Source organism: Kogia breviceps, chromosome 14 (genome assembly GCF_026419965.1).
Source record: "Kogia breviceps isolate mKogBre1 chromosome 14, mKogBre1 haplotype 1, whole genome shotgun sequence".
Lineage (NCBI taxonomy): Eukaryota > Metazoa > Chordata > Mammalia > Artiodactyla > Physeteridae > Kogia > Kogia breviceps.
Window position 1 is genome coordinate 74,554,606 of NC_081323.1, and position 23,752 is coordinate 74,578,357.

General features: G+C 53.4%; 2 protein-coding genes across 17 annotated transcripts; one reads left to right on the forward strand and one right to left on the reverse strand.

Moving 5' to 3' along the window:
- Positions 1 to 1,777: 1,777 nt before the first annotated feature.
- Positions 1,778 to 19,951, reverse strand: SH2B1 (SH2B adaptor protein 1). 16 transcript variants are annotated; one of them, XM_067013371.1, is made up of 11 exons: positions 10,204 to 10,476; positions 10,012 to 10,096; positions 6,836 to 7,863; positions 6,479 to 6,580; positions 6,160 to 6,251; positions 5,872 to 6,047; positions 4,019 to 4,222; positions 3,604 to 3,815; positions 3,300 to 3,471; positions 2,739 to 2,838; positions 1,778 to 2,563 (listed from the first exon to the last, which is right to left on the reverse strand). In XM_067013371.1, exons 3-11 carry the CDS (start codon positions 7,772 to 7,774, stop codon positions 2,545 to 2,547), a joined length of 2,016 nt encoding a protein of 671 aa, XP_066869472.1. In that variant the 5' UTR covers positions 7,775 to 7,863; positions 10,012 to 10,096; positions 10,204 to 10,476; the 3' UTR covers positions 1,778 to 2,544. The 16 variants fall into 16 exon arrangements, with proteins under 16 accessions (XP_066869472.1, XP_066869470.1, XP_058894171.2 ...); XM_067013369.1 differs by having other exon boundaries at positions 3,244 to 3,471; positions 10,204 to 10,356; XM_059038188.2 differs by lacking the exons at positions 10,012 to 10,096; positions 10,204 to 10,476 and adding an exon at positions 19,518 to 19,872 and having other exon boundaries at positions 3,244 to 3,471.
- TUFM (Tu translation elongation factor, mitochondrial) lies at positions 19,771 to 23,401 on the forward strand. The gene is made up of 10 exons (XM_067013373.1): positions 19,771 to 20,111; positions 20,214 to 20,402; positions 20,870 to 21,036; positions 21,254 to 21,358; positions 21,451 to 21,615; positions 21,763 to 21,895; positions 21,979 to 22,083; positions 22,190 to 22,341; positions 22,431 to 22,550; positions 23,031 to 23,401. The coding sequence occupies exons 1-10, from the start codon at positions 20,069 to 20,071 to the stop codon at positions 23,202 to 23,204; spliced, it is 1,353 nt and encodes a 450-aa protein (XP_066869474.1). The 5' UTR covers positions 19,771 to 20,068; the 3' UTR covers positions 23,205 to 23,401.
- The last annotated feature ends 351 nt before the right edge of the window (positions 23,402 to 23,752 follow it).

Consider the following 23,752-nt stretch of genomic DNA (forward strand, 5'->3'; position numbering starts at 1 on the left):
ATCAGGGAGGCTGGGTGTGAACTGGGATGGAGGCGCGTGCTCTCTTGGAGGCCTCACCTAGGGTCTCCAGGCCCAGAGGTGGAAGGTGTTCATCCCCTGCTGAGCACTGAAGCTGAGAATGGGAAAGGCGTAGTTCTGAAGGACACAGAGACAGAGCCTGCTCAATCCCCCACCAGTTCCGAACTTCAGCTGAACCATCCATAGACAGGCTTAGAGGGAAAGTGTCTTAGGCTCCTCCAGCCAAGGCATGCAAATCTCGGGGGTGCTGCGGGCGGGGGGGGCGGTGAGGAGGCCCTCGTGCCCTTCCCCCGCACATCTTCAGAAGGCAAGTCCCTGAGGGCTGGCAGGATTTAGGGGGAGGGGGGAGCCTCGCAGCACCAGTTGCTGCTAGATTAGGAGAGGATCAGGTCCTGCTTACCCTGGGGCGCCACAGCCTTCACTGGCCATCTCACTTTGAGAACACAGCATCCAGATCCCCAAACCATCCCCCGCCCTTTGCAAGGCCAATCCTATCCCCAGTCTCCTGAGGCCAAGGTTTGGGGTAGCCCCAGCGATTAGACAAAACCAGGAGAGACAGCAGGCTTCCCCCATCTAGCCCCCAGGCTGGGTGGCCTGTGAGCCCAGCTGTCTCCTGTCCGTCTCCCAACAGGACGCAAGGCCCAGAATAGCAAGGTCATAAGCATGGTCATAGGGCCTCCTGGGGGTGGGGGCAGAGGCTGAGGGGCATGGAAGTGTAGACTCCACACTGCCCGGGAAGGAAAGTGAGGCAGAATGGTAAGAGGCAGAGCTGGATGGAGGTGGGGAAGGGAGAGGGCCAACAAAACAGGTGGGATTCTTCAGAACCTGGCCCCTCCTTGTTGGCACCCACGGAGCTGGGAAGCCCAGGGGTGCCCTCGGTTGGAGGAGGGCACAGCCGCAATTCAGTCCAGAGAGGAGAGCCTGGGTTTAATGGGGGCGGGGGGCACAGGGAGGAGGAGATGTTGCAAACTCCAATGCTCACAGGCCTAGCTAGGCACATCATGTGAGTGAGGTGGGCTGGTGGGGATGGAGCAGATGTGGAAGGTGGATTCCACATGAGGCTGGATCTTCTAATTTTCAAGAGAAACCAGTAATCTGAACTTTTATGTGAAATTCCAATGGAAACACTGTCCAGGCCAAGCAAATCATGTCAGCAGCTCCAACCTAGATGAAACTTCCCATTTTACAGATAAGGATATTGAGGCCTGGAGAGGCTACACCTTGCCCAGGCCACACAGCAAATGAGAAGCAAAGGCAGGAGTGGAAGCCAGCACTCTTTATCAACTATCTGGCAGCTTCCCAGCTTGGCTCTGAGAAGGGGGGCAGTCAGCCTGCTCTTGGGTCCCTCTGGCTGCCACATTAAATCTCTCCCAACACAGCCACTGTGCCCCCAGCCCAGCCCCCCTACAATCTCTCTCGGCCTGCCTTCTCCCTAGGGTAGGAAGCCTTAACTGAAGAATTCAGAGCAGGAAGGCTCCTTGGAGGTCATCAATCCTGCCGTTCACTGTCCTGTCCCATTAAGAGAACTTGGCTGGAGACCCCGAGAAGCACCGTTTGGCTCTGCACTTACCGCTCAAGAAACAGGACAGACCCCCAGAGGGGTGATGGGCCGAAAGCACAGGTCTGGAGAGCAAGAGGGACTCAACCTGACCCAGCCCTCCAGTCTCTCAGCTCTGGAGCTCGCAATACTGAGTGGGTTGCCTTCCTGACCCACCTGTCCCAGCCCCCACTGCAAAAACTGGCCACAGCCATCACGATGGAACTGAGATAAACCCTTTTATTTATTTATGCTTCTCCATTTTGTTTAAAACAACAAGAACAACCACCTTAATGTAACTGACAGCCCTTCCCCCTCACCCTTCCTTGGGCTGAGGAGTGGTTAATGGGGAAATGGCCCCCAGGGATGGGGCTGACCGTAAGAGCCCCTTGGGGAGGTAATGGAGCCTGAACCCCCTGCCCAGGGGACGGGGCACCTGTAGTGTATGAACTAGGGAGTTAGCAGGGCTCTTGAACCTTTTTGTACCAACATATATGCCCTTAGCCGTCAAGGGTCAGGAAGCATGTGGGGAGGGGATTCCCACTGCTCCTCTATGTGCCTGCCCAGCCCCAATCTCACGAACTGAGGGCTGGGGAGCAAGAAGAGTGGAGAAAGGGTGGGGTAGGGTATCTCACACGAAGGAGTACTGGTTATTTATGGCTCTGGGATGGCCCCCTTCTTCTCCATCGCCCCCTAGTGGTAACTGCTGGAGCTGCAGCATCAGGGTTACCCCGGGGGCCCCACCAGATCCAGCGCCTCCCTGGGCCTCCGTGCCTGGTGCTATGGCCTCTTCCATTTCAACCACGGGGACCAGCTCAACCACGGGGACCAGCTCTTCCTGGACCCCTCCACTGCCCGCTTTCTCTTTCTCTTGCCTCTCTTTGGCTGCTGCGGCTGTTGCTGCCGCCACTTCTGGCGTCCCCGACGCCTCTTCTGCCCCAGGATGTGGGGGATCTGTCCATGAAGGGGGTTCAGGGGGCTGGGGTGGGTCATGGGAGGTGCTCGGTTCTGGGAATGGTAAGAAGACAGACTGATTGTGGAGGGAGGCAAGCTCTTGTAGCAGCCTCCCCTTCACTCATCCCCCCAGAAGCCATGTGCTATCTCCCCCGTATCCCATCTCCTGAGCAACCCCCATCCATGGAAGATGGATCATGGGCGGCGGTGAGAGGAGGACCACACTTACACACAGTCACTCGCTCCGAAGGGCATGAGGGTGGAGGAGGCATCGGGGTAGCATCGATCTCCCTCGCACACCCCTGCATGGCTCCCGGCCTGCTCCCGGCCTGGGGGGGAGGGGCAACGTGGGGACAGATGGGACGTTGGGGTGGGGAAAAGGGAGAGATCAGACAGGGACATCAGACATCAAGGGAGGAGGGAGGGGAATCAGACCGAGCACCCCCAAGAAGGGCAGGCCCAAGGCAAGGTTGTGATGAAGGGTAAAGACAAGGCCGGGGAGGATGGATCTAGGAGACAGACAAACGATGGAACAGAGGGTCCGATGGAATGGGAATGCGCCAACCCAGCTCTCCACTTCCTCCCGGCTCCAGCACGGAGGCACCTGCCTTCCTACATCCCCGTGTACTCCTTGCCCCAAGAAACCCAGCACACAGGAAACTTCTCTACCCCTCTCTCCCTGACATAGCCTCTCCTCCTCAAGCCCCCCCACCCCGTCTTTCTGGCACACACACCTCCTCACTTCTTGGGTGCACGGGCACCTCCTCCCCTGCAGACCTGCTCTGCTCACCCTGCTGTCGCTGGGAGGACACGACATAGCTGACAAGGACAACGTCACTGGAGCCTCCAGACTCCAGAGGAATGGGGTGCATCCGGAAATGCTCGAGCATATCAAAAATGGACTGGAACCACAGGTGCTGAACCCGGCACTGACCTTCCTCATTCAGCGAGAGACGCAGGTGCTGAGGGCAGGATGAGTGGGGTAAAGCAGGAGCCCGTACCCCGCCAGTCACAGAACCCTTCTCCCCGGATGGCAGCATTCCCCACTCTACCCGCAGGCCCACTGCCTACAGCGGAGCCTTCTCCTCACTCACCTTGGCCTTGCCCTGGAAGTTGAAAGTGAGTACATATTCACCCCGTCTCGTTTCACTCTGACGTACCAGGAAAACGCCATGGGAGCCGGTACCTCCAGCCAGCACTAGCTGGGCAGCCTTGAGTCGAGAGAGCATCCCGTGGAACCAAGGATACCCTGAGAGGGGCTGATCCCCCTCACCTCCCTCTGGCTCTCCCTGGAACAGTAACGACCCTTCAGGAAAGAGAGAGGGAAGGAAACTGAGGTGTCAGGGAAGCCTACCTCAACCTGGGAGATGAAAAGCCTTGCTTTCCCCTCATGTCACTCCCCCTCTGTTCCCCCACCAGCCCCCCAGATCCCTCAGGATCCCAAGACAAGAGTTTCAGGCAGGTGGTCAACCAGGCTTGGAGGCAGACACACACTCACACCTCTGGTACCTGTGGCTGTTTCCGGAGTGTCCAGGGGTGGGTAGGGGGCCGAGAGGGGATGAACTGTCCCTGCTGGGGGTACCTCTTCAATGGGGATACGGGGGGGCAACTCTGGGGGAAGCAGTTCCATTGAGTCAAAATGGGAGGCGGCAATGGAGGCGGAACTGGGGGAGATGGACGCTGAGGGGCGGTCTGAGAGGCCCCCATATGCCCCTGGAAAAATAACAAAGAAGGAGGGCAAAATTAAGAGCTCGAGAAGCTACTCTTTGGGAGGATTGGTCTGCTTGGGCCCACTTCTCCACCAGCCAGGTTACCCTGGGTACACTGGTGGTCAGCTGGCTGAAATGCTGAATCTTTCTTCAGGTACTGAGCCCTGATTGTTTTTATCAATGACTCCTAACTTATGCTTCACGCATTGCTGAAGGACTGAAGTTATTCCAACAGGGTCCTAGAATCCTAATGTGCCTACATCTCTTCTGAATCAACAGTTGAAATTACAGCTATAGTCGCAGAGGTGGGGATGGGGGTGGGTAGAATCCCTCAAATATTTTTACGTTAAAAATGGGTCCTTTTTTTGCCTGCAGGACAAAACCCCCAACTCTGAGAGGCATCAAAGATTCTCCTTCTGTGAATCCCCCCAACCTAACCAACCTGATCTTCAGATTAACTTGTATTCTTGTGTCCTCCGCTTTAACCCAATTATCCCGTCTAATTTGTCCAGCTCTCCGGGCCTCTCCCCGTCTCAGGTCTCTGCTCTCCTAGCTTCTCCAAGCCGCGTTCTTTCTCGCCTCGCCTGTGTAGGATTCCCCGTCTGTCCCACTTCCCATGACTCTCTTCCTCCTCTGAGCTCTCGAGGCTTCCTGCTGGTGCCGCTCAGAGGACACGAAGCACAGGGTCTCCATCTGAGAGTCCTGCTTTTTAGAGGGAGTGATGTCTTGCCAACTCAGCTAGACTGTGAGCCCACAGGGCAGCTCTGAGCTCCTCATCCTGCCCCAGAGCCTAACAGAGGGTCAGGGATGTACTAGGGCGCTCCTGAATGTCTGCTGAGCGGCAGGCATGAGGCTACAGGCATGTCGTACATAATCAGTGCTCAGAGGATGGGAATATGCCGAGTGCAGAGTGCCATGGCTCAGGCAACAAGCTGGCATAGCCGCTGTCTTTGTCAGTGACCCTCAGATGACCTCAGAAATGCCATTTCTCCTCTCTGCTCTTAGCTGCCTGAGAAACGAGGAGATTGGAATGGAAGACCTGTAAGGTCCGTTCTGGCTCTTAAGAGTCTTTAATTCATTTGTTTACTCATTGCATACAGCCCGTGTGCTAGGCACAGTGAAACTGAAGCTCGGAATGGAGGATCAGAAAAAAAGGGTGTAGTGGAGTCTAGAAAGGTGAGCTGGGGCCAGGTAGATACATCTTTGTGTGTTTATGTATGTGGGTAGCATACACGTGTGTTGAAAAGTAGGGAGTCAAAAGAAAATCTAGTACCGTCAACATGTGCACAGAGATGCAGAGTAAGAACAAAACAAAGATATGTACAAAGCGTTCTGGCAGCTCTGGAGAAGAGAGCCATTACCTCCAGCCAGAGTGGTGGCCGGCACAAGGCCTACAGAAAAGGGGACAAGGCGGGCACAGAAGGCTGGAGAGGAGCTGGCCTGGGGCCCGTGTGGGGCTGCTGATGGTGATGGTTCTAAACTGTAAACTGTGGTCAGGCACATTCGGGGACAAAAGTCAGACATTTGGTCGTGACGGCTGAGGAGCAGGCACGGGGTGCACAGCAGAGCCTGGAGAGAGGGCCTGGGCCTGATGGCCAGGGTTCTTGCGTGGCGGGTCCCGAGGTTCACCGCTCTCTAAGGCTCCACCCTTACCCTGCGAAAGGCGGTCGCTGCTCTCGCTGGGCCCCAGCAGCAGCCCCTGGCTGGGCAGACTCTCCGAGTGATTCAGGCAGGGCAGCTCCAGGCTGTCTGTGTTCTCCCTTGTCAGGAATGAGGTCCCAGGGGCCAGGGGGAGGGTCATGGGGCGGGGACTGGTAGCAGGGCAGGGTCTGCAGAGACAGGGAAAATGGTGCTGGGAGGAAAGTCGCCAGGGGAGAGGCAAAAGGCTGCTCACCACCCTCACCCCCTGGTCCCCTCACTGACAGAAGACGGGCTCCTCACCCTGGGCTCAGGCATTCTTGGATGTCAGACACCCAGGCCTTCACGTGTAGAGCATCAGCTGTCTCCAGGATATACTCCGAGGGGCCTTCCACCTATGGGGACAAGAGGAGGCCCGCAGGCCACTTCCAGGTCTCGAGGCCTTAATTCACTCCCAACAGGAACAAGAACATCCTCCCTCTCACCCCTCATCCCAGAAAAGCTGCCGCCCCAGGGACACACAGTCAAGGTACCTGGCATATGTGCCCCTCCTTGCATCAGTATCCCTTACTTCAATGTGCTAAGAGCGCGCCAAGTGGACAGGGGAGCCCAGGGCTCCTACCTTAACCACAAACGTGTTCTCCCGGTCAGGCATCTCCAGGGCTGTGGTTGTCCGCACATCGGTGATCGTAGAGCAGGGAATGCTAAGTCGAGGCCGAGACGCCTAAGTCGGGAGAGAGAACAAGATTCAGATTTTTGGTGTGCAGAGACCAGCCTTCCTTTCCCTCGAGATTCATCTTTCCTTCCACACCCCAAGGGAGTTAGACAAATAACACTACTTTCTCTGTCCTGCCCACGCTAGGAACCCAGTCAGGAGCTAGCTTTCAAAATCCAAGTAAGCAAAGCTAGGTATGTGGGCCACGTCCCCAGTGCTCAATCCCTCGCTCCCAATCACCCACCCTCCTCCTCTGGTCCTCACCTTGGGTGGTACAAAGAACTCCAGACGACTTCCTCCTCCTCCTTCTCCTTCACTTCGAAGCAGCAAGCGACACTTCTGCCACTGAGGTTGCCCTCCTCCCCCTGAGGTAGGCCCCGCTGCCCCTCCTCCCCGGCCCACTCCAGCTGGGTCAGGGGCTGCCTCTTCAGCCCCCATGAAACTCAGCAGCTCTTCCCTCTGCACCACGCCTCCTCCATCCTTCAAGGTCCCCCCTCCCCGACTGAGTCTCAGCCTCTCAAAACGGTGAGTCCATCTGTCCCCAGGGGATGTTCCATCGCTAACCAGTCCCCTACCAATGGTCCCAGCCCCACCAGAGGAGTTGGAATTGCTGTTTCCACCTAACACTGGGGGGCCCGATGAGGTCTCTAGGGGCCCTGCTGGGGAGGGAGGGTCAACAGTCCCCCGCCACTGCAGGATGCCGCGGACTGAACCACGGACCGAGCGACCCACTGAGCGGAGGGAGAAGCGTTTCTTTAGCTTCGGCTTCGAGGAGGTTGTAGAAGAGGAAGAGACTGAGGAAGGGAGGGGGCCGGCCAGGTCCTCAGATGATCGAGAAGGGCCCAGCACAGCCAGGGGCCCGCCCACCCTGCAGCTCTCAAGGGACAGGTCCTGTGGCGGGATCTCCACACCAGGACTCAGAGGAGCCAGGATGGGTGGCGAGAGGGAGCCGGAGGCCCGGGCCACCTCAGCTTCAAAGTGCTGCAGGAAGAGCTCAGCAAAACGGCGGGAGAAGGCAGCCTCGGCCCCAGGCCCTGCGTATTGGGGGTGGGAGGCCAGGTAGAGGCGAAAACGGCGTGCAAAATCCAGGGCAGCCGCCCGGGCGTGGGACTCACAGAACTCCCGCCAGCTCGGGGGAGGGGGTGGGGGCAAGGGGGGAGGGGAGGGCGAGGCCCCATCCTCCGGGGAAGGGGCACCATTCATGATGGCCCCCAGGAGGTGGAGAGGGGGAGCCTGTGGGGAGGGGCAGCAAAGAGGGAAGCGGCCGGAAGACACAGGGTGAGCGGCAGCAGCTGCAGAAGGAAGAGGCACATACATCGAGTCACTGCTGAGGTGGGACCGGGGCCAGAGCCCCACCCCGAGCCAGACTCCCTCCTCTCGTCTAGACTCCTCAAGAGAGCAACGGGGCTGAACACCACGCTGCCACCCTTCCCTTCCCCAGATCCTCGTGCCCCACCACCCCCAGGTCTAGCCTGCACCCACCCTGCCGCCTCCCCAGTCCGCTCTCCCTGGCTTCAGCTCCAGGTGTGGTGGACGGCTGTGCAGCACCTTCCTCTAAAAGGGACTCTTTTCCACGTCACCTCCCTTCTCTAAAACCATCCTTCAGTATTTATTACGTGCCTCCCATGTGCCGTTCTTACCTTTCCCTGCGAGAGGTTTTAACAACCTCTGTAATAGATGAGGAACCCGAAGCTCAGAAAGTTTCAGAACTCCAAGTCTACTGTTTTTCCCACCGCACAGTCCTGACTGCACCAGCGTCAGTCACCGCCCCTCACTGCCCCAGCTCTCAGGGGAGCTGGGCCTGCAGAGCTTAGAGACCCTGCCTCATGCAACCGGAGGTCCATCTCTGAGGAGGGAGGCTGCTCATTAAGGAGGATGGATGGATGACAGATTCAAACAACTGTCTTGAAAGCCGACCCCAGGGCCCAGCACCCAAGCACTGTGTCAAGGAGGCTTCGAATGCCCGGAGCCCACTTCTTTGGTGCCCTTCCAGGCGGGGGCCCAGAGGCAGCAGCACCAGGTGAGGACAGACTGTGGGTTGGGTCCGGGCAAGTCTCTGCTGGCCACAAAGTAAATAAAATATAACAGGGAGCTGGGGCCTTGGATTTTTCACCTCCTTCTCTCACAGGGGAGCGTGCCCTAAAGGCGGGTTAGCCTAATGGTTAAGGCCACAGGTTCTGGAGTTAGGCTTAGGATGAAATTCCATCTCTGCCACCTATTAGCTGTGTGATCGTGAACACATTACATGCCCTCTCCGAGCTTCAGTTTTCATATCTATAAAACAGAGCTAATGATCCCTAACCCCTAAAATTGTTGGGAGAATTAAACAGAACATGTCCCTGCTTGACACAAAGTAAGCACACAATAAATGACTTGCCGTTATTACTATCTTTATGGGTTCCAATTTTCTCAAAGAGAAATCAACGAAAGGAAGAGTCTTCCCAACGTCTTACAACTAGCAAGTGGCAGAGCTGGGCATGGAATTTACAACCCATGGCTCTTCTGTTAGTGTTCCTCCCCCATATTATATTGGAAGATGACTGGCACCAAGAATGGGGTGAAAGCAGTTCAGGCAAATCTCCCCAAACCCCAGACTCCTGCTCAGACCCGCGGTCAGCGCCCCCCCCCCCCCTTTCTCCTTGACCTAGACCCTACACACTCAGATGGTTCCAACCATAGGGACAATTCCAAACCAACGAGAAGACGCCAGGAGATGAAAGAGTCATGGAGCACGGGGGAACCGAGCCAAGAGGTGCCGACACAGCAGAGAGACCAATCTCCAAGCAGAGGCCACCTCAGCTCACACCGGCCGACCCAACCCTCTGCACCACAGGCAGACCCAGCCCCCTTCAGGCCCGCTGACCCTGCGGCTCCTGAGCTGTTGACTCAGTTTCTCTTCTGCCAAGTAAGACTCAGGCACCTTTTCCCAGTGCACCTGCTTCTCGTGTCAGTTCTGATATTTCCCGAAGGGCGGGTGGTGGAGCGTGCAGGCTCCGCTCCTCGCTCGGACCCTCCGGACCCGGTGGTCAACCCACTCCGACCCGACCCTCCTCCCTGGACACCCTCTACTCGCCCATTCCCCGGGGCCACAGCGTCCAGGGAGGCAGCCTGCTCTGCTGCACTCTCTGGGGCCGGGCGCCCCTCCTGCCTCTAGCCCCCCACGCCCGCCCCCACCCAAGGCTCCTCGCAGGCGCCGGGGCCGGGTCGCGGAGAGGGAAGAGGGACTTGAAGAGGGGGGTTCCGGTTCCGGTCCCACCTGCATCTCGGTCCCCGCGGTTAACTCCGGCGGCGGCGGCAGCTCCCGCTCCCTGCCCCACCCCCCACTCCGCGACTAGCTCCCAGCCCGGTACTGCGCAGGCGCCGGGACCCCCTTTTTCCCGTCACCGAAGGAAGTGACCATAGAGAAGAACGAGGAGAAGGAACGGCACGTTCACACTCACTTCCGCCATCCTCCCACTCCGTGCCACCCTTCCAGAGCTGAGAAGGTGGGAGTCTCGGAGGGCTCAGTGACTTCTCCAGTTGCGCCTAAAAGGGACCGCAGAAGCAGCCATAGGAAGGGCTTGGGTCCCACCAGAGTGTCCTCCCAGAGGAAAGTCGGGACAGTAGGGAGCAGTCAACCATAGAGAAGGTACCTTAGGGGAATAGAATCCCGAGGCCCTGATGAAGGCTAGAGGAGCCACCGGTACCGGAAACCAGCGAGTTTAGAAGGCTTTTTGAAGGGCCTGCTGTAGCCTAGAGCGCCCAGCCGGGCTGCAGAGGAGTTCGAGGACACCGCCCCCAAAGAGCTGAGGGAGGGAAGATACGGGTGACCTTGGTGAGGCCCTGCGAGGAGGCGGAGCCTGAACTTACGACCTTGGCTTCTCCGAGGAAAGTACTGGAGGTTCTAGAGGTTCCAGCTCTGAACTGGGAAATAAAGGTTGGGGAGGCAGGAATAATGAGGTCAGTTTGGGGCATGTCTGTGGGACGTCAGGAGGCAGGTGGACATACAGTCTGGAGCTGAGGAGAGACATCAAGGCCAGATATAGTAATTGAGACTCATTAAGGTGTAGTAGAGGGCAGTCGAAATCATCAGCATGATGAGATCCTAATCAGTCAGGTCCCTCATTGACCCAGCTCCAACTGTCCTAAGCAATAAGGGAATCTTTTGGCTCAAGCCATTGAAAAGAATGGATCAAGCCATTGAAAAGAATGGATCAGGCTCCTTCAGGAACAGCTGAATAAAAGGGCCAAAAGATATTGGGAACCTGTGGTTCACCTCTAGGCTGAGCTCTCCCCATGCCTCTTAGTGGCAAAATGGATTTCCGTAGCTCCAAACTTAAGTCCCAGTAGCTTAGCAACTCTCGTAGGAGCATGTCTTTTTTTCTGAGATTTGCAGTAAAATTTCCAGAACTGACTTTAGCTGATTGGCTTGGATCATGTGCTTATCCTGAAACCCAAAGGCCTCGTGACCCACGAGACTGGAGATGGATAAATGCCCTGACTCATACAAGGATATTTGTTCGAGGCTGAGGCTACTGGATGGAGTTGGGAAAAAAATCATTGTGGAAGGGCAAGTTCTGGCCTAACCAGCCTTTGTCCTCATCTCTACCCCCAGTTCTAACCAAATTAATGTCAGCTCCCAGATGGCCTTTGTTAAGGTCTTCATCACCATCTTTGTCAATTCCATCTTCCAGTTCAGAAAAAGATGTCAATGGAAAGGCCTCTAGTTCTGTGATCACCCCCCCACCTCCTCCCCGATACCCTTACATACCCTTTCTCTGTAGTTGGCCCATCCTTGTCCAGGAGAGAGAAAAGGTGAGGAGTACAGAAAGGTAAGGAGCTGGTGACGATGGGTTAGGTTTGGAAAGGTGTCTAAGCTGTCCAATAAAACCTCTGCAATGACTGAAATGTTCTGTATTAGTACTGCCTAGTTTGGTAGGCACTAGCCACATGTAGCTTTTAAGCACTTGAAATGTGGCTAGTGTGACTAAGGAACTGAAGTTTTTTTGTGTGTGTGCCATGCTGCACGGCTTGCAGGATCTTAGCTCCCTGACCAGGGATTGAACCCGGGCTATGGCAGTGAAAGCGTCGAGTCCTAGCCACTGGACTGCCAGGGAATTCCTGGAACCGAAGTTTTCATTTTAATTAATTAAAATAGCTACATGTGCCTAATGACTACTGTATTGGTGTAAGAGGTGCCTGTAGGCAACGAGGTGGAGCTGCCCAGCAGAGATGGATCTACAGCCTCAGCTGCACAAAGTAGTGTGGTCGTGATCAGACATGAGTAGAGGTTAAAGCCATGGACATGAATGAGATCATCCCGGTAATATGTGTAGAGAGAAGAGAGCCTGAAACCTAATTCTGGGGGCAAAGCCACATTTAACAGGCAGGCAAAGAAAGAGAAGTAGAAAGTGCTGAGATGTTGTCTTGGGTAAGCTTTTCCAGAAGCATACTCTGCGATGAGAATTTTTGTGCAAGTGATTTATTTAAAAAGTGCTTCCAGGGCTTCCCTGGTGGCGCAGTGGTTGAGAATCCGCCTGCCGATGCAGGGGACACGGGTTCGTGCCCCGGTCCGGGAAGATCCCACATGCCACGGAGCCTGCGTGTCTGGAGCCTGTGCTCCGCAACGGGAGAGGCCACAACAGTGAGAGGCCCGCGTACCCCCCCCCCCCCCCCACACACACACACAAAGTGCTACCAGGAGAAACTAGTAAAGGAGTGGGAAAACCAAGCAAACGTCTCAGGAAGAGAGTAATTCAGCTTGATTCCTCAAGGGAGCCCTGGATGTAAGTTGTGCCTCAGATTCATCCAGAAACAAGGGAGCTGGGCCTTTCATATACCAACATCCCTCAGCTGTAGACTAGGGCTTCCCCTGGGAGATGTCAATTCTCAGGCACTTCATCAAAGCAAAGACTCCAGTAGCCTGAGGACAGTACTCAAAAAAAAAAAAAAAATCTGGAAGGTCTAATTATCTGGAAGAAAAACCACACACCAAAGACCAGGGGGTGTGGGAATACAGTGTGTGTGTGGGGGGGGAGGAATTGGGCAAACACTTCACACACAAATGATAAAGAGGGATCCATGGTACTGGGCACTGCCATTGTCTCCTATAGAATACACTGACTTAGATTGCTTGGTGACTTTGTTGAGAGTATCTTTAGGGAAGTGAAAAGGAAGCAGAAGCCAATGGTAGTGGACTGAGGAATGAATGGAAGGTGAACAAGTGGGAGGAGGAATGCTGAGAGCTGCGCTACAGTTTGGCCAAAAAGGGAAGGAGAGAGATATGGAGGGCTGCAATTTTAGAGGGTGGAAAGGTTTGCTTGTTTGTTTCAATCCTGAGGGAAACCTGATTATATCTGAAGTCCTAGGGGAAAGGAGCCAGTAGAAAGGATGGTAATTGAAGGAGTGAAGTTTGGGGAAGGTGGGAAGGATGGATCCAGTGCCCAGGTTAAGCCAAGGTATTAATATGAAAGGGAAAACACTTCTTCCTCCTTAGGAACAGGGGATGTAATACTCAGGATGCTTTCAGTTACAAGTAATAGGAACACCCCCCCACCCCGTTTAAGGTAGTTTAAACATGAAAAGAGGGGGAGTTTATTGGTTTACAGAATTTAAAAATCAGAGGTAGAATGATGTCAGGCATGGCTGTGGAGCCACAGGCTCAAACGATGTCCATCTGAACTTGCTGTCTCTTAGCTCTGCTTTCCTCTGGACTGTCTTCCTTCTCAGGCAGGTTTTCCCCTCATAGATAGCAAGATGGCCACCAGAATTCCAAGCTTACATTCTACCAGCTTCATAATCCTAGCAGAAAAAGATCATAGCTTTCCCAGTAATTCCAGCAAGTGCAATAGGGTCGTGTCTCATCAGCTTAGCTTGGGTCACCCAATGCCTATCTATCGTATAATAAAGAATTTGTCTGGTCTTTGGTCCCATGTTCCCGGCATAGAGCTTTTAAAATACTTGGAATTTCCTCAGTGACAGATGTGCCTGTTATTCGTGAGCCCCTTAGGTCACACCCGAGTTTCTGCTGAGAAGCTAATGGCAAGCCCCTACATAGCTTCAGGATGGGGTCACCAGAAACACCAACTTTGTGATTAGAGGGTTGGGATTTTGAGCCGGTTTGACCTCCAGGGAGGGGAGGGGACTTGGAGATTGAGTTCAGTCACATGACAGTGATTTAATCAATCATGCCAAAGTAATGAAACCCCTAATAAAAACTTTGGACACTGAAGCTCAGTGGGGCTTCCTGGTGGGTGAATACACTGATGTGTCGGGGGGTGGGGGTGATGTGCCCCGATTCTATGTCTCTGTGGACCCTCCCGGACCTCTCCCTACGTAGCTCTTCATTCAGCTGTTCCTGACTTGTATCCTTTATTATAAAATGTAATCATAATTATAATCGTAAGTATAGTGCCTTCCTGCATTCTGTGAGTTGTTCTAGTAAATTATCAAACCTGACGGGGGTCATGGGAAACTCCCAGATCTGTAGGCAGTTGACCGGAAGTAGAGATGGCTGGGGGACCCCACTTACAGGTGGCATCTGAAGTGGGTGCGGTCTTGTGAAGGAGTGAGCCCTTAACTTGCGGGGTCTGTGCTAACTCTGGGCAGTCAGTGCCAGAACTGCACTTCAGCAGACCAGTGAGGGTTGAAACAGAACGCTAACACTGAACAGACAGTGGTGACTATGAGGAACAGGTTATGCTGATTGGTAAACACTGGATCGCGGACCCATCACCTGAGGTTGGGATGGGCTCAGCTCCAGTCAAACTCCATGGGCTGCGCATGGCAGAGGGTGGCTCTTCAAAGGAAAACTGGAGTCCCAGACTGAAGGGGAAGTGGTTGCTTGTGGGCTTCTTCTGGAGGTCATCTTGACCCTCCCCCACTCCAAGAGATGGAAATTTCTCTTATTTTGTCCTATTTTCTGGGAAGTCAAACTCAGCCTTGGTGCTTTGACCAGAACGTCCTACCCTCCAAGCAAATCGTGCTTTGCCCAATCAGAACATTTTGACAGCTGAAGAAGTCCACCTTTACTCAGGTTTTGCCTCTGACACTGCACACACCCTTTCCCCCAGTTCTGCCAGTCTTCCTCCCCCTGCTTTCAGGCTTCAAAGTGTAGCCTCCTCTAGGAAGCCATGCATGACTAACACACCTAGGTTGCCGCTCGAGTGCCTTTTACTTGGAGCTTTTGTGTGACATTCACAAAGTGTTTCCAACTGGAATGTCTCCAGTCACATCTGAGTGACCTGAGTGTGGTAAGAGTTCTGTGTTTGCAAGGGCATCCAGGGCCAGTACGGGAGGGCTAGGACTGGATGCGGAGAGGAGACGGGTGCAGTAGTCCAGGAGAGGGCTGATGCTGACCTGGCCAAGGCAGTGCAGTGCGGTTGGTTCCAAGGAGAATGTCCAGAAAGATTTCTGAGGAGACACTGCCAGGGCTGGTGGGGAAGAGTGAAGGATGCCCTTGAGCTTCCAATAAGTCTGTCGAGTGACACCAACAACAAGGCTCTGGGTCCTAGTTCCCAATTTGCCACTAAGTTGTGGGTCACCCCAGAAGCCATTTCAATGACAGAAGACCCCATCTCCTTTCAGAAGTTAGAGCTACCAAAAATCTTAGAGATCATCAGGTTTAACCTCTTCACTCAACCCCATTTTATAGATAATAAAGCAGAAGCCTCAAAAGTTACAGTGACTCACCTTTATTTTTTAAATGAATGTGAATACAAAATTTGCCTTCCATTGAAAACATCGAGAAACTTAAGCCCAACACAATGCTTAACTGAACGCTCAACTGAAAATATTCAACAAATTCTTCCTTCAACAAATACTTCTTCACCTAAGTATTAGGCACTGTTCCTAGAGTGAAAAATAAGTTCTTACTGTCAGGAGCTGGTGAGACAGAAAAAAATAAATAAAAACAAAAAACCAAACCCCCCAAACAAGCGAACTACTGAGATAATTTTGGATATTTCGATGCTATGAAGAAAATCAAAGAGGACCATTGACAAGAGTGTGACAGAAGAGGTGACATCTGAGGTGGAAAGATGAGAAGGAACAAGCTGTGGGGAAATCTCCAGGGAAGAGCATTCCAGGGAGAGGGAAGAACATTTGCAAAGACCCTGAGGTAGAAGCGATGGTGGATGTTGGTGGGACAGAAGGATGGCAGTGTGGCTGGGAGAGAGTGAGAGGAAAACAGTACTGAGATGGGGGTCAAAGAGGTGGGCAGAGGCCAGATCATCTTGTGGGCCACAGGGAGGACTCTGGATTTTTTTTTTTAAATAGTAGGTTTATTGAGATATAATTCACCTGCCATACAGTTCACCCTTTTTAAAGCAGGAGTTTGGATTCTATTCTAAGTGTAATAAGGAGTCATTGAGGGAGGATTCATTTCTGAATCACATTTAAAGACTGATCTGGCTGCTGTGTGGAGGATGGATTTGACAGGTATTGAGAATAAGGACAGAAGCTGGGAAACCCATTGGAGAGGTCATGAGGTGACCTAGGGGAGAGGTGATCCCGGTTTGAACCACAGTATTGACAGTGGAGATAGAAGTGGTCACACTGAGACTTATTTTGGAGAGAGAACAAGTGGGACTGGGTAATGGATAGATGTCAGATGAGGGGAAAGGAGAAAGGTGGTGCCATTTATTCAGATGTGTAGGGAGAGCGTGGGAGAATACAGAGAGTCCGGTTTGGGATATGTTCGGTTCATAGCGTCACACTGGTAGCACCCTTCGGTTTGGAAGGCTCATTAATATAGTTCAAGTGTAAACATGCACAGAGGCCTACTGTGGCCACGCACAGAGTACACGGAGATAAAGGAAGCCCAGTCCTTGCCCTACTCAAGTCACTCAGTCTCAGACAAGTGAAACCAAGAAATACGTCTCAGGGTACCAAGTGCTGTAAGGCAGACTTATCTGTTAGGGTGTATTTGGCTTCAAGTAAGAGACAACTCTGACACAGTCTGGCTTAAACAATAAAGACATTTGTCACCTCACACCATGAGGAGTCCAGACTTCTAAGATCCTCTTCGCTTTGCCCTCTTCTGGATTTTGGCTTCATCATGGACTGGGGGCACAATGGGCACAGTAGTTCCAGGCTTCCCAGGCCTCCCATCCAGACCCAACAACTCCCAGAATCTGAAGGTTGTCCATCTCGTCAGTGTCTCCTTCTTAAAAGTGGGGGATCCTCTCCTAGAAGCCCTCCCCAAGGTAGGTATCCTCTTACCAATCATTAGCCCCAAAGGAATCACACACGTAACCCTAAACAAAACCCCTGGCAAGGAGAATAAGACCAGCAGAAGTGGGCAAGCTCTGTCAGGATTTATCCCTGGAACTGGGGAAAGGGCCACTTGAACAAAATCAGGGCCCTGACTTCAGGAAGATGGAAAAATAGTTGTTAAGCGGGAGCTCAAAGTGTCTGTCATAGAGCAGAATGAACGCACTGCTGGGGAGACCAAGAAGGTCGTTTGATTTCAAGAGCATCTTTTTTAAAGACTTCAAGATTCTGCACAAAAAAACTTCTTTAACTGTAATCACATAAAAGAAATGTTTGCGAGAAAAATCTCTCCTCCTCCAAGCAAATTACAGCCTCCTAAAATCAGAATTGTTTTCCACTTTGTTCCCACTCCCACCTTGTACACTTGCTTTTTTTTTTTTATAATTGCCAAACTTCTTTCATTTAACACTGCTCACAAGCATTTTCACAGGTGGTCGGCTCTTGTCTCTGCAACCCTGAGCCCAACATTTCATCTAGTGGCTGTGCCAAAATGTATGCTACTGTATCCACGTACTGGGCATTTGTATTCATCTGCTCTTTCACTGTGATATTGGTCATAAGCACGGCTGGACATCTGGAGAAATTCCCTGCTATCAGTCTTGTTCTTACAACAAAGTTAGCAAAATACATCCCTCAGCCTCCTCTGATACAAGAACACCGAAATACGATGATCTAAACTTCTCCAATCAGACACATCCATGTGAGCCTTTGAATTTGCCTGGCTTTGAGGGGGGAGAGGAGAGAAGGTCACTTTCTTGATGCAAAAGTGGCTTCAGTGCCACACGCAGTCACTGTTACAGATAAGTCTAAGTCCTGGCATTTAGTGTTTGGTGGCAGCGGCGGTAGCAGCGGTTTTCTTATCAGATCAGTTCTCTGGCTTAGGAGCCATTTCTGCAGCCTGCCCCACAAGTCTATAAGCTGCCTACCGCTTTTTTTTGGTTATTTACTTATTTGTTTATTTGGCTGCATCAGCCCTTAGTTGCAGCATGAGGGATCTTTTGTTGTGGCAAGTGGGCTCTTCATTGCGGCACGCGGGCTTCTTTCTACTTGTGGTGCGTGGGCTCAGTAGTCGTGGCACGCGGGCTTAGCTGCCCTGTAGCATGTGTGATATTAGTTCCTTGACAAGGGATACAACCCGCGTCCCCTGCACTGGAAGGCAGATTCTTAACCACTGGACCACTAGGGAAGTCCCAAGCTGCCTACCACTTTTAAACAAATCCCTCTCTTCTCAAACCAGCCTTTGTAAATTCTGTTATCTGTAAATCAAGACTCCTGACTATTACAGAGGATGCTACACTCAATAGCTCTACAAGAAATTCTCTCCCTTTGGACTCTTTCCCGAGCACTGTGTTTTGCAAATTTCAGTCATTCATGTTCACCTCTCCCCAAATTTGCCATATATTCATACCACCCATTTTATCTACCAAGTATTGTTTTTCAAATTGATTCATTTTTTTCAACTCAATATTTACAATGCCAGTCTTTCTGTCAAACTAATACACATTAAAATAAATATAGCACCACTAAAATAGTAAGCATCAGTTCAAGTACCAACGCCCAAAATCTCACATCCTGGTGGTGGCCAACAGTGTCTTAGGAAATTCCCGGGAGTGACTGAGGTACAGGCTGGGGACAAAGAGAACCCTTTTATACTGTACCAACCCTTCGTAAGTAGAGCTGATGGGTTTGGAGGGCCAGAAGGACAGAAGTCTTAGCAAGTTTCTCATTGTAAAATGACAGTTAAATTATAGTACAGTGCAGCGGCTAAGTGCACACTCTTTTGGAGGTTAGCCGTGTTGGGTTCCTTGATCACCCTATGCTCAGTTTTCTCATTGCTAGAATGAGATAAATAATGGCTCCTATTACAGACGACAACACTGGGAGAATTGAATGTGAACCAATATGAAGCAGTTCCACAACGTCTCATCCATAAAAGTCTCAAATTCTGAGTTTCCCAAACTCCTCTGAGCTTAACAAGGGTGTTTGTGTGTGTTAAAAATAAATATAGTTTCCTTGCCTATGCCCAGGCACTACTGAATCATAACCTCCAAGGGAGGAATAAAGGAATCTATTTGAAACAGACACCGTCAATTGAGTCTTAGGCTCTGATGAGTTTCGGAAACATTAATCAAGGTTAAGCAGCTGCTATTATCATCCCAGGGTGATGAGATGATGGATGTGAAAGTTAAAGGTCATCCTTGCACTCATTCATTCAGTCAACAGACATTTATTGAGTACTCACTGAGTGCCCCGCCCTGTGGCAGGAGCCAGGGACACAGCGGGAACAAGAAAGACTCAGGCTGCCCTTAAAGGCACTAGAAGTTTGTCTCTCACCCAGTCATCTGTAAAATTGGGTGGGTGGAACGACGATCGAGGGAATTACTCTCTGGGCTGCTGAGGGTCCACAAGGGTGGACGGCAAACTTTGTCGCCTCAGGCTGTGAGCCAGGAGCGAGGGTATTTGAGGGTCAAAGACTGTGGGACCTGGAGGCTTCTGGAGCCCTTTTCTGTCTCTTGCCCAGCTCATTTCCTCTCAGAGCCAGACGTCAGCATCTCCCTATGAAGTAGATACTACTATTCCCATTTTACAGATAAGAAAACAAAGGCTCAGCGGAGAGATGGGTCCTACTAGAGCCCCACCCCCGAAAGATTCCCAGGACGGTCTTCCTCAGCCAGGCCGTAGGGCCTGGTCCTACCTCCAGCCGCGACACACGGCCGCCAGATCTGTCGCCAGACCCGCGCAGTGGGTCGCACTCCAGGGGGGTCGGGGCCAGGACGTTCCGGAGTCATCCACGCCGGGACGGCCGCTTCTGCCTCAAGGAAGACGGGACCGTGCCTCCAGACCTGGCCTCGCCCTCCCACTCTAAGTTTCAGCACAGCTCGCCGCCCTGGGAACTACAACGCCCATGAGCCTCCGGGGCGTAGGTGCGCTGTGGGACGCTCCACATCGCCCCCCGGTGCCACCAGAGAAAACTGCGTGGGCCCTGAGCCCGCGAGGCCCGAGGGCGCCTTGGAAACCTTCTCTACCCTCACCCAGCCGAAAACCATCAGCACCTTCCTGGACGTCTTACGTCCCGCGCCCGGAAGTTGACAGGGCCATAGAGATTGGGGGCTAGAAGCTCCCAGACTTGCTCTCTCGGCCCTCACTTCCGCCGGAAGCGACTTCCATCCACAGTTGTCCTTTGCTTACTGCACGCGCCGCTGCCAGTGTTCGGTACACACTAGTCCGGGCACTAGTACGACCACAATGGCGGCCTCCACCTTGCTGCGCGCGACGCCACTCTTCAGCGGTGAGGGGGCGGGGAGGGCGATTGCGGCCCGGGTTCACGTGGGGTCTTCGGGAGCGGCCGGGCTCAGACCCGCGCCCTGACTCCAAGCCTCTGCCCCGGCAGGTCTCGGCCCGACCCCACTGCTGAAGGGTCTTTTGCGGCCGCTGAAGGCCCCGGCATTGCCCCCCTTGTGCCGCGGCCTGGCTGTGGAGGCCAAGAAGATCTATGTGCGCGACAAGCCCCATGTAAACGTGGGTACCATTGGCCATGTAGACCACGGCAAGACCACACTGACCGCGGCCATCACGAAAAGTAAGCAGGGTTGGGGTGGAGGCTTCCGGCAGCGCCCGCTCTGCTGGCGAGACCTGGAGCCAGGGAGGTGGCGCCCGCGGAGAGGCTGCTAGAGGTGTTTAGTGTGACCCCAGGCGCCAGAACTCGGGCGGACTGTAGGTTGCAGGATGCAGGAGACAGATTTCCCGTAGACATGAAGAAGTTTGTGATGCATAAATTGGGGGACCCCGAATGGCCTCCCTCCAGCCCTTGGGAGTGCTTTGTAAGTGTTACCCTAGAGAAGTAACAAGGATGGCTCTTGAGGCCCTATAACCTTTCTTTCTGACCTGAAGTTACCTCTGCTCCAGGAGTTGAAGGAGGGAGTCTCGGAAGCTTGCTTCTCCCAGACTGTCCTTTTTTTTAGGTAGGAGGGACCCAGGGGTGTGGCCTGAGCCCCTCCTCTACCTCTGGAACTTTAGCTGAAATGTGTGTTCCTTGCCTTCCGTTAGTTTTAGCCGAGGGAGGTGGGGCCAAATTTAAGAAATACGAGGAGATTGACAATGCCCCGGAGGAGCGAGCCCGAGGTATCACAATCAATGCCGCCCATGTGGAGTACAGCACCGCTGCGCGCCACTACGCCCACACTGACTGTCCCGGTCATGCAGACTATGTTAAGGTGAGAGCTGCTGGGGACAGGGCCTGGAACTGCCCCCCTCGGGAAGAATGTTAGGCTTGTGGGGAGGAGGTTAAGATACTTGAGATGTATGGTTTTGAGATCATGGATCTGTGGGCCTGGCCAGTCACAGCAGGTGGTAAGGAGGTGGCTGGGGAGCGGAGGAGGTCATTGACCTACACTGAGTGTTTCCTCTCTTCTCCTCTCCTCTCCCTCCCAGAATATGATCACAGGCACAGCCCCCCTCGACGGCTGCATCCTGGTGGTGGCAGCCAACGATGGCCCCATGCCCCAGACCCGAGAACACTTATTACTGGCCAGACAGGTACCCAGAGCCTGGGTACGGGTGGAAGGAGGAAGGGGGGAGCGGCGTTGGGCCACTCAGGACATCATCTCTATGTCTTTCCCCACCTACAGATTGGAGTAGAGCACGTGGTGGTGTATGTGAACAAGGCGGATGCTGTGCAGGACTCTGAGATGGTGGAGCTGGTTGAGCTGGAGATCAGGGAACTGCTCACTGAATTTGGCTACAAAGGGGAGGAGACTCCGATCATCGTTGGCTCTGCCCTCTGTGCCCTTGAGGTGAGGGTGGGGTCGGGCAGGAGCTGCTGCTGGCTGGGGATGGGGCTGGATGGGCATCAGAGCTCTGCTCTGAGTCTGGAGACTGGCTCTTGGCAAGTAAGAGGAGCAGAATGAAAGTTTCAGCGTCCTGTCACCTCCTGCTCATAGCAACGTGACCCTGAGCTAGGCCTGAAGTCTGTGCAGAAGCTGCTGGATGCTGTGGACACTTACATCACAGTGCCCACCCGGGACCTGGAGAAGCCTTTCCTGCTGCCTATAGAGTCAGTGTACTCTATCCCCGGTGAGGACCCTGCTCATTTGCACTCCCTTCCCCTCACAGAAGCTTCACCCGGGGTCCCTGATATCCTGTCCTGTTTCTCCCAGGCCGGGGCACGGTGGTGACAGGCACACTAGAGTGTGGCATTTTGAAGAGGGGAGATGAGTGTGAGTTCCTGGGACACAGCAAGAATATTCGCAGTGTGGTGACAGGTACAGAAGGAAGCCTTGGGACCCAGGGGCTCCAGGATTACGCCTCCCCTCGCAGAGCCCTTGTGCCTTCCCTCTGCCCCACACCCTCCTCCCTCCTCTCTCCCAGGCATCGAGATGTTCCACAAGAGCCTGGAGAGGGCAGAGGCAGGCGACAACCTTGGGGCCCTGGTCCGTGGTTTGAAGCGGGAGGACCTGAGGCGTGGCCTGGTCATGGCCAAGCCAGGTTCCGTCCAGCCCCACCAGAAGGTGGAGGCACAGGTGAGGGCTCCCTGTGATGGTGGGCAGGCACCGTGGAGAGGCTCGGTGCTTCCAGCCATGCCCAGCTCCACCCTCGTTTTCTCTCACAGGTGTACATCCTCAGTAAGGAGGAGGGTGGCCGCCACAAGCCCTTTGTATCCCACTTCATGCCTGTCATGTTCTCCCTGACTTGGGACATGGCCTGTCGGATTGTTCTGCCTCCAGGGAAGGTACGATGTATGTGACAGTGTGGGGGACTTTTCTCTCCTAAAGAGAAGCTGGCTGATGATGCAGGTGGAACTGGTGATGGAAGGGCCTAGATCAGTGGATTTAGGGGGAATGAGTCCTCATCCAGTATTCCTTAGCTTTGGTGGCATTTACCCACAAAGATTTCCCAGAAAAGTTCCTGTGGTTGAGAGTTCCAGTGTATTTTACATAAGGGCTCAGAGAAGGCCTGTAACTAAGAAACTTGTGTAACCCAAAATTCCCTAAACATTTTTTTCTCAAGAAAAATGTTAGAAACATTCATCACCAGTCCTTTCCTGCCTTTGTGTATGCTGTTTGCATGTGCCTAACAGCTGGGATGAAGGTATCCCCAGAAGGAATCATCACTCTGCTTCATTTGCCCATACCTTTAACCTCCTTGGTAGCAAACGTAGGGGATGGAGGCGCCCTGAAGAACATGAGTGGTCCTTGTCTCTGCCCTCCAGGAGCTTGCCATGCCCGGGGAGGACCTGAAGCTCACCCTAATCCTGCGGCAGCCAATGATCTTAGAAAAGGGCCAGCGTTTCACCCTGCGAGATGGCAACCGGACCATCGGCACCGGCCTCGTCACTGACACGCCAGCCATGACCGAGGAGGACAAGAACATCAAGTGGAGCTGAGTCTGGACCTCTGCTGGGGCTCTCTTGTGTTCATGGCTGCCCTGGCCAGTGTTCTCTCTTGCCTCTCCTGCCCCCTTCTCAGGGCAGAGGCTGCAGCCCAGCCGAGTTACAGCTAGACTGACATTTGCCCTGGCCAGAGGGCCACATGGCCGGCCAGGTGAGGTAGGGCAATAAACTGTTTTGTGAATAGAAAGCTAGCTTATGTGCCTTGTGTCCTTTGTACACACTGGAGAGGATGAGGAATATAAAAATGGAGCTGGACACATAGCTTGGGAGGGATCCCTGAGCCATTTGAACTGAGTCCACCTCTCTAGCCTCAAGAGTTCATCTATGGTACAGGGTGGAAAAGCTCCGGTCTTAAAGCTGTCACCACTGCTGTGACAACTTGAGAAAGGCAGAGAAGCTAAATTAGGATTGAAAGCTAGTGAGCTTTGTATGATTGCCTAGCAAAATGCTACATATAATAGGCTATATTTTGGATAGCCTACTGGGAGACACTGGGAAAGTGGTTATAGCTTGGGCCCAGTTCAGGTGCCAAACCCACCTGG

Coding starts and splice junctions, on each gene's coding strand:
- SH2B1 (XM_059038195.2), bottom strand. CDS start 19,611: ATGACTCCGGAACGTCCTGGCCCCGACCCCCCTGGAGTGCGACCCACT. Junction 6,581..6,835: donor AGTTCTTTGTACCACCCAAG/GTGAGGACCAGA, acceptor CTCCCGACTTAG/GCGTCTCGGCCTCGACTTAG. Junction 6,252..6,478: donor AGAACACGTTTGTGGTTAAG/GTAGGAGCCCTG, acceptor TTGTCCCCATAG/GTGGAAGGCCCCTCGGAGTA.
- TUFM (XM_067013373.1), top strand. CDS start 20,069: ATGGCGGCCTCCACCTTGCTGCGCGCGACGCCACTCTTCAGCG. Junction 21,616..21,762: donor CTGCCCTCTGTGCCCTTGAG/GTGAGGGTGGGG, acceptor TCCTGCTCATAG/CAACGTGACCCTGAGCTAGG. Junction 22,551..23,030: donor TTGTTCTGCCTCCAGGGAAG/GTACGATGTATG, acceptor TCTGCCCTCCAG/GAGCTTGCCATGCCCGGGGA.